General features: G+C 43.4%; 1 protein-coding gene across 2 annotated transcripts in view; it reads right to left on the bottom strand.

Annotated features, from left to right (window-relative positions):
* The window catches only part of mpped2a (metallophosphoesterase domain containing 2a), a 69996-nt gene extending 60472 nt beyond the window's left edge, over positions 1–9524 (bottom strand). The window contains exons 1-3 of one of the 2 annotated variants that reach the window (XM_086179582.1): positions 9101–9524; positions 7752–7858; positions 6524–6799 (exon numbers count right to left, since the gene is read on the bottom strand). In XM_086179582.1, the coding sequence (XP_086035708.1) occupies positions 6524–6636 (113 nt within the window). In that variant the 5' untranslated portion in view covers positions 6637–6799; positions 7752–7858; positions 9101–9524. The remainder of the gene's footprint in view (positions 1–6523; positions 6800–7751; positions 7859–9100) is intronic. The other variant, XM_086179591.1, reaches the window with a different exon arrangement.
* Between the last annotated feature and the right edge of the window lie 311 nt (positions 9525–9835).

Here is a 9835-nt window from a genome sequence, read left to right on the forward strand (position 1 = left end):
AGTGACATCACTGATCAGTGTAGACTCTGTTTTAAACTGCAGTCAGCTTCATACATTCATTAACTCTAAACCTCCACTTCTCAAAGAACTTTCTGTCTGCAGACGTTCAATCCCAATGAGGTGCCATTTTAAAGATCGGCTCACTCCTGCTACCACTGCCTGAGAGGAGCTGCAGCAGAACGCAGAAGGCACCGGCCTCTGCTTGACTGTAGTCTGGTTACTGTTATGATCAGATGGTTGGTTGGATATGGCTCAGAAAAACAACGTCAGGCTCCGACAGCCAATCAGGATTATGCTTTACTACATGAATATTATGGCCTAAATATTTACCCACATTTACAGTTTGGCCAATAGTCTTGTGATATACAAATGTATTTGACGGTTGGCAGGTTTTCATTTCAGACCCTGTCTGTCTGGTAAGACTTGTACAGCTGATCAGACATTGTTTGTTTTTTTTCCATGAAGTTTCTGCGTGTGCTTCACGTCAAAAGACAAAATGAACAGCACACATTTGAGAGGCCTGGGTTATTTCATAAAAAAAAAAAAAAAAAAAAGGTTGAATATCCAAACATCTTACAAGAGTATCACATTTTCTCATGGTATTTTTTTTTGCACTTTCAAAAAACCCAGCCTGTTTTTGATCACTAGACAGTTTATTCAGTGTGAACCCCCCCCCCCCCACATGCTAGCTGTGGGTTATGCATAAACATAGACATGTATGACACTTAGTTAATGACACTTGTAAATAACTCAATTTAAAACCCCAAATACAAATGCAGATCTAAAGATAAAACAGGGAGATTGTTCAACTACAAAAAGGTCAGAAAAAGGGATGCGGAATCCATATTCATGAATGTTTTGCTCCGATCACACTGAACTCAGCAGAGAACCATTTTAAAAGATTCAGAAAAGTCTGAGCAGCAAGGAAACAACTTGGAGGACCCTGCAGCTATGTAGGACGCTGCCTGGCATCATCAAAGGTCCATCAAGTAAAATCCCAGCGTGTCTCTTAGTCATTTGATGGCACGCAGGGAAACACATTCCACAATCACACAAATACTGAAGTGGGGTTTATCGTTTGTGTCAAAGTGGTACATATTTAGAACAGCCACACAGACGTTTTGACATTAAATGGTTCAAGACTGGGTCAAATTAGTACGATTTCCCTTCAATATTGAAAGCCAAGATAAATAGTGTTGTTAAACCCGAAAACACAGTTAATCACACAAGCATGTGGTCCATCAGTGACCCTGTCAGCGCAGGGGAAGTCAGTTTTTTCCACCTACACACTTTATTTGACTTGCAGGGTGCGCACATCACGAGGGAATTAAATTAACACTCGAAAGGCGTTAATGGCGTTCTGCAGTTCAGTCACTGAATGAGAAATGCCAACACATCTGCGATCCAGATCAACTACCAACGTCATCTAATCTGGAGAGCTTGACTGAATCAGTGGTATTTAGGATTTGGAGAACCTTTCTCCTGCCACCCTCCTCTCTCCTTTTCAATTTAATTCAATGTTAATTATAAAGCCAAACATTCACCGGATCCGACTAAGGAGGGCTGAACTCTTAATCTAGAATTTATCGATATCCATATTAATATGGCAAAGTGCAATATCCATATAAGAGGTGCAACAATTAACAAGAAACATTATGGTGTTTAAGAGACACCCCCTACAAGTCACAGTCCTCAAATGTATGGAAGCATGTGCTGGAGTCACACCAGCATTTTTGTATTTCTTCAGTGAAAAATTCAAAACAACAATTACTATTCCCACTACAATTACGAGTCAAGCCACAAGCCCCATCAAAAATAATCACACGATTCTTTTCTACATTGTTCAGCCTCCAAAGGGAACACTTGCCACTTTACTTAGTGATGCAACATAAATGTTGAATTTTTGGACAGACAATTTTAAGACATTCCTTAAGGACTTTGAGAAACGAATGATACCTCTAATGTTCTACAGACTGAACGATTAAAGAGAGAGCAATTGAAATGATAATCAAGTAGGTTATCTGCAACATTTCAATGGCTCAATTCTGTAGAGAAAGTCTTAAAATATTCCAGTCCACAATAACACTTTGAAAATAGTACTCTACGATGTGTGAGGTTTCTTATGATTTCGGCAGAGAAAAAAAATATTGCCATATTGAATTAAATCCCAGAAAATATGAAAAATGAAAATTTAATTTCAGAAGTTCAACTGCTGGACACAAGACGTCTCTTGATGCCTATGAGGTCTCAACGCTTGTGCACTGGAGGCTCCAAGTTTCCACCTCCTACAACTCTTCAAAAGCACTTGTGATGTCACAAATCTTGCCCATAACCCCGCCTCTTGAAATCAGGTTTTCACCAATTATAGAGAGACAACTGACCCTTTCATTAACGAAAACAATCTTCTGATGTCAAACTCTCCATATCCATTATTCTATAATGTGAAGCTCAAACATTCAACTTTGGGAGCAAGAATAAAACACATTTTTGACTGGAGGGGGACTTTAAAAACCTCTCCGGGGTCCCCTTTAGCTTTGACTCTGTCAGTCAGTCAGTCTGTCAGTAGACTGGGCCTTCCTGCAGTCTGGCCCAGATCCTGCTCAAATTGGATTCAAAGCCATTAGTGTCCCAACTCGAAGCATATGTTCCAAGTTGCTGAGCATTTCATTTCACAAGACGACGATGAGGGGGCTGAAGCACGAAAACACACACACACACACACATATACACACACGCACGCACAGAAAAATAAACTAGACACAAATAGGGCTGAACTGAGTCTGTCGCTCACTTACAGACAGACGGAGATGTCCCATGCTCCGAAGAAAGCCCACTTTGACTCCTATACTTCTTACGTATTTAACCAAGAGAGTGAGGACATTGTTGGAAAGTGAGGACTTTTTCGTTGGTCCTGTGAGTGTGTGTGTGTTATGTGCACTACATGCATACGTAGTTCATAGAGTGGTACCCTCAGCACTGCACTAAAGGCACCGCTGTTCCCCGTCACAAAAATCGGAATATTCCTTCGGGGGGGGGGGGGGGGGGGGCATTAGCGGAGATTGTATTTCAAAAGCCATGCACCCCCCCCAGCTCTCTTTCTCTTTTTTTTAAACTATCAGTGCAGCAACAACTTAATGTCCAAATACTTTTGATACAGTGCGAGAGAAACCCCGAGCAAGTCGGATCATTATCTCTCAAATCTAAACAAGCCTTTACTTTCCCAGAACAGAGCTTGTATTCTATAAGCACTTCAACACAGAGGGGGATGGGCTGATGGGAGTGTGTGCGTGTGTGTGTGTGTGTGTGTGCGCGCGTGATCCTGGGGTTCCAAGTCTGAGTTTAAGAATGACAGGGTAAAACACTGCAGGCTCTGTGGAAGCCAGGAAACAGCCTAATGTATTTATCTAAACACATATCTGGTGAGAGGCCCCACAGCCTCATCACCGTCCCCTTCCTACAGGGGCTGCACCTTCAAAACCACCACAGTCAGATGGAGGAAACACTGGGACGACATATTTTGGGCATGCGAAAATCAGCTTTGTTATTTCTGTAAATGCTGACATGGTTTTGTTTAAATACATTTCTGCACCTTCACATACTTCTTTCACTTCTTCAATGACGCATCTCTCAAAGCAGCAGAAGCTTTTTCCTGGCTCTTAACACACGTTTCTTTACTGAATCAAAGCTTGTCCTCCTTCACTTTTAGAAATGTTAAGCCTTAAGTATAGTCATCTTTGACATCAGGCAGATAGTGTCATTTCTCATTTTACTCATTCCTTCTTTAAAAAAAAAAAAGTCTTTGTGTGTGGTTTCTCTGTTACTCCTCAAACTGAACTCATGGTCAGAGAAGAATCCTGAGATGGACCATAACAAAAAAAAAAACACAACCTGTCAAAGTCAATCATTGACGCCTCAATTGATAAAAACCCAAAATTAGACTTACAATTTCAGATAGAAAAACTAAAGTGTCCTCCAGATGTACTTCTCTCATGTTTTTAAGTAAAAGATATTGTCTGAATTATTAACTGTCTAAAAGACAAACGTGACCAAGCTTCCTTCTTCAAACTAGGATTTGCTCCGTGCTGTTTGGCACACGCTAACCTTGATTCATATTGAGATATTTGGCCTGATTTATTGCCGACTCTGTCGACCATTAAAATGGACTGACATAACATAAACTGCTAGGTGACCTCGTCTCCTTTTGCACATTCGCAGGACCAACGCTCGCTGTGGTGGCAGACGCCCTCACAGCTGACAAAAAAAAAGGGGGGGGGGCACGCACAGGGCGAAGGTAAGAGTCCTGGTGTTTATATGATGCCATACGTCCAAAAATAACCCCGTTAACTCAAAAGAGATTGTCAGAATTAAGCGAGAGATTAAAATGAACAAAACAGAATATCAACCTGTTTGCCTGATGCTGCCTGATGCTGCGTGCTCGGAGTGCAGAAGTGCTGGTCTACAGATACGCCATTGGAACCTTTCCCACCGTTCTGATGAGGATCACAGCGGACACAAGTTTGAAGTGCTTCTTTGGGAATTATTCCTGGATGTCAGGACTTGATGCTAATCTTGTGTCTGTAACTATCAGGGGAGGGCATTCTGAAGAAATTGTCTAAATCTACCATCCAGGAAAAATAACAATCAGTCACTGATTTGATCAATAAATAAAATGCCAATGGCAAAAAACATATTTCTTCATCATTACAATCTTTATTTTAAGAGGAAATTATAATCCAATGACAACCCTCTAACACAGGGCAATTAAACTTCAGCTAGTTAGTGTTTTTAACAGAAACCAAAACATAAACGCCATATAAGCTTGTGGTGCAGGACACCATTCTGAGCTGTTCTCATTGACACATTTGAGCCACAATGGCAGCAGCGCTGTTGTCAAAAGGGCCCTGGTTTCTCCTCTCAGGTTGCTTGTACTATTTGGCTGAGTATTACGTTTTCTCTGTCTAAAATCGGTGATGGTTGCTGCAGTGCTGTGAAATTAATTGCAGTGCTTTAAGAATCATTCAACAAAACCTCATTAATGTGAACAAAAGTTCAATCAAAATTCCATGTGATCAACAGAATCTTTATTACCCAAATTCTACCTACCAAATTATTACAATGTATCCCAAACTTTTTTCTGGGGATCCACTTTTTAAAAACCCAATTCAAAACTGGTCTTGTCAGCAGTTAACATGAACAGAAAATTTGCACATAAGTTTAAGTTCCTGACGACTTCACTTAATTTCATCCTCAATAAAAAAAAACCCCACATGTAACGCTACACAAATTTGTTTTAACTCACTGTTTTTATTTTCTCACACCCTTTAAAATAACACACATTTTAAGTGCAACACATTTAATAATTGAAGGTTTATGGGTCTTTGACGGTAGTCAAGTATCAGGGTTTTTTTTGGGGGGGGGGTATATTAAACACAATATAATTGTACATCCTAAAGCATAAAACAGCAACATAAAAACTAGGTGAGACACAGTCATACAGAAACAGTAATAGCCTTTCTTTTCCCTGCTGCAGGTAAAATCCTTACACAACTCTCAATGAATGGAAACTGTCTCAGGCACATTCTGCTCACAAGCAACAACCAATCAGCAACATTTCTAAAGCATCAAACTACTGTAACTGGGAGAGGACACAGAGAGGGCTGCAGCTTTGACCAGGGATAAAACACACTGAGCTATAACGAGTGTGTGTGTGTGTGTGTGTGTGGTGAAGGCAGACAGATCACAGCGCTCTGACCCACTAATGAGAGACAGAGCGTTACCACAGAGAAGCGCTAAGTAACTGGTCTGATAAATAAATAAAGGGAGCACCCTAATGCAGACAAAGTGTACACACACCGCATTGACGATATGGCACAACCGATAACGGTCTCAGAGTAAAACCACAGCCAACAGAGGCACGCTGTCCCCAACGCACAACTGGAAGAAAAAACGTCTGAGTCAGACAAGATCCCTCTCAAAAATATGGGAACTATGAAAAGCATCTGGTGTGTGTGTGTGTGTGTGTGTGTAAAATCTTCAGGATAGTAAATTTGGATTTGGTCAAACAATATGGTTTACATACCACACGGACAGCAGACATTTTTAAGTAAATTTAATCTCCTGAAATGCTCCACAGGTCAGATTACACAGATTTGGGTCTCTGTCTGTCATCAAAGATTGTACACGCAGGCCACCGTACACTCACAAAACTGCAGCCAATTAAATCAAAGTATAAACAACCACTGTGCAGCAAACAGGCTCCTGATTGGTTTCCTGTTGCACCCCAAAAATACAAAAACCTCTATGTTTCTCCTCTGTATGCATGAGGAATATCACACAATCATGGTTTTAAATAAAGCTACAGAAAGCTTTTTTCTTCTTCTTTACAATAAGCAGGATAAAAATTTGAATATATATATATATATATATATATATATATATATATATATATATATATATATATATATATATATATATATATATATGAAAAATATTCGAGGTGGTTTAACGGATCGTGTGTACTTACATGTGGACGTGTGGAGGTTGGAAGCGGCTCTGGTTGATGTTGTAGTGTGTGAAGGCCTGTGTGGGGTTGGAGCTGTACTCATCCACCGTGATGGTCACTTTGCCATGAGCCATCCTTCCGCCGTTTGGACATGAGACGCCGTTCGTTCACCGGGATTCAGCAGTGAGCCGTGCAGCGGTCATCCTTCAGACCCGCCCCAGAAATCCCAGGAAGTCACCCACAGCTGCAGCGACAGCAGAGACCCGGCCGACCGACTCAACCACGACACACTGCAGTCTGCACCAACAAGAAATCACACACACACACACTCATCAGCTGCTTGTAACAGGACGGCAAGGCATGCACCCGCCTGAACACAAACCTAATGTTCTTATCTTTTGAGTGAAAAATTGAAATATATTTTCAAAAACATTTTAAACCACTTTAAAATGTAAATGACATTTTAATCATCAAAACGTGTATATGTTGTAATTATAGTTTTCCTATGTGACAACAGAGAGCATAACTAATTGCTTTTCTGCTCTGACACATATGAGAGTAAAAACAAAAACATGCAGCAACTTACCAGCCCATCAAAGATTTCATAAAATTCTAACAAGTAAAACATAACTTTTACACAATTTGATTTAATCTACTTTTTCCTCACAATGTGGTACTGTGTCTGGAGAACACAAATACCTTGTTAAAAGTTTGCACAAAACTAATCTTTCAAAATCTGGACTGAAAAAGTGATAAATTGCAATCTGGCAGGCACATTTTTTTAATTGGTTCAATGTTGCTCTTAACTCATTACAGCAAACTAGCAGATTCAAATGTATGAAATGACTGCAGGCATGGCCTCAGAGGCACTTGCCTGTTGAAATTAAATAAGCCGAGAAGAGAAGCCTCAGGTTTCATTTCTGCTGCTGTGCTAATTGTTACAAAACCTTTCAGTAAAACAAGAGATCCTTGACATGCATGCAGGAGACAGGTCCGCTTTCCCGCGAACAATTACCTCAAAAATCACAGGAAAATAAAGCTTTTCTTACTCCAGGCCTGGTGCTCTCTTTCTAAAGTGAACCACTAAACATTAATCCTTCTTTCCAGCTGGCCGTCTTTCTTTTTTTGTACATGTCAAATGAGCTCGAGATTAGGTAACATTAAATAAAAATAAAACACACTCTTTAAATGGTGGAAGAAATTGCAGCCCAAATGATGCAGGAGGAGTGCACCTCCGGAGCTCACTCACCGGCTTGACTGCGTCTCCTCGGACCCTGAGCCTCCCTCCTGTCTGACCTCCCTGACTGATCGTAAACTGGCCCCTGTGAGCTTGACGGCCTTTTTATACCAGACCTCCTGACGTAGCCACGGCCACAGAAGGACAAAAAAAGGAAAAAACAAATGCCCTCAATTTAATAAGTCTGTCACCAGTTTGTTTTTTTTTGGGGGGGGGGGGGGGGTTGGAGGGAAAGCTCCAAGTTCATGAGATAGACAGTTAAAAAAAATTAAAAAATTAAATTCAAACAATTCTCAGATTTAAACTAAATAATTTCAAGAGATGTCTGGGTCCGCTGGGTGCTACTTCCAATTCTATGAATTTAAAAACACACAGTTTTGATCCAAACCTAAAATAGAAAAGTGGACAAACTCCATTCTTGCATATAAAATATCTGGGATTAAGTGAAGCAGCTCCACTTCCACAGTGGAGACTTTATATGATATTATTCCAACTTGAGAGAACCTTCCCTGCATGAGTTTACACATCTTTCTGGCCCTTCAAGCATTGTTGCACTTCAATTAAAAGCTGCACACACTCCACCTCACACTCATTTACTCTAATGCAAAAATCTACTGCTGAGCAGAAGTAAGCCTCTCTTTTTTTGTGTGCAGTTCAGGCCGAAAAACACTGTGGAGCATGCTTCACTGTGTCCTCGCCGTGTGTGTGTGTGTGTGTGTGTGTGTGTGTGTGTGTGTGTGTGTCGGGCTGCTGAACTCGCTTCGCTCGCCTGTCTGTCTGTCTCTACCTTATGGCTACAGTAGCAGCAACTAGCCCTCTAGCTTAGCGTGCTAAACCTGCCCCGGCACTGTATTCTTATTATGTAGCTTCGCGACGAGCCGCCTTTCCTGGACACTGGCGCGCGCTCGCACACGCGCGCGCACACACAAACACACACACACACACACACATACACAAGCGCGCGCGCGGTTCAACCGCAACTGAATATCCGGGGCGCCCGAAAACCACGTATGGCTAACTTTACCCAGCCGAGAGGGTAAAGGCGAATAAACTGACCCTCTCAGGAACCGAGCATGTACGCGACGTGGGCTACGCGCCGTTCAACGCTGCCGCTTGTGACACAAAAAGAGAGGCGGAGAGGTCCGCGCGTCCTGAACTCTGGTCCCGGAATAATAAAGAGAAACACCCAGAGGTGGTCGGTGTCAGGCACGGCTGCGCTAACCTCTCGCTCTTCCTCGTAAATGACAAGCCACCTCTAAACCGAGGGCTTTGTAGCAGGAATTCTTTCTTCACCCCCCGGCTCCCCTCTCTCCCCTCCCGCCCCCTCCAGTTCTCAAAGCCAAGCGGAAAGGTTGCTCTACCTTTGTCGTGCGGGGTTTTTGTGGGTTTATATCAGGCTGGAGGAAGAGTGTCGGGTCGGGGTCGCCCTCTACACGGCGAAGGCAGCGGCGGCGGCGGAGGGACCGGGGTCCATGCGGCAGCGGGGGAGCGGGCAGGTTCCTGCGCGGCCGTCCGAGGGTTGCAGCTGTCCGGGCAGGTAGGGCAGAACCTTCGACCCGGCGGGACCTCGGCTGGCGCTGTGGAGAAAAACCAGATAACAGAGCGGGGAGAGAGAGAGCCGGAGCGGGGGACGAGAGACACTGACGGACAACGGGGGGAGAGAGAGCAGCCTTGCTCTGGCGGAGGGGGAGCCGGAGTGCAGTGAGTCGGAGCTGCCACTGGGGTCAGAGAGCAGGGAGAGCAGAAGCGAGCACAACCCCCCGCCACCTCCGTGCGCGCGCCCTGACCGGCGGGCACACGCGCGGAGCTGCGCGGGAGGGAGGGAGCAAAGACACGGAGGAGGAGGGGGAGGAGGGCGCTCGCGCAGCGCAGCGCTACCTTGGTGCTGCGTTCACTGACTGTTGGAAATAAGAGAGACTCGCGGACTTCGACTGAATGATACGGTACTGATAGGCGGAGGACAGAGGTTTGTGCGGCCACCGTGAGTTCGTTTGAAATATAAGTTTGTTCAACAGCCTCAAATATTTGATTCTTCGTAGATCATAAGCCGCACCTGTAGCGGAGCTAACAGGGGAGTTCTGTCTCGGTTACCGGGG

Source organism: Aulostomus chinensis, chromosome 2, assembly GCF_037954235.1.
Source record: "Aulostomus chinensis isolate RoL2024-O1b breed Wild chromosome 2, RoL_Achi_v1.0, whole genome shotgun sequence".
Lineage (NCBI taxonomy): Eukaryota > Metazoa > Chordata > Actinopteri > Syngnathiformes > Aulostomidae > Aulostomus > Aulostomus chinensis.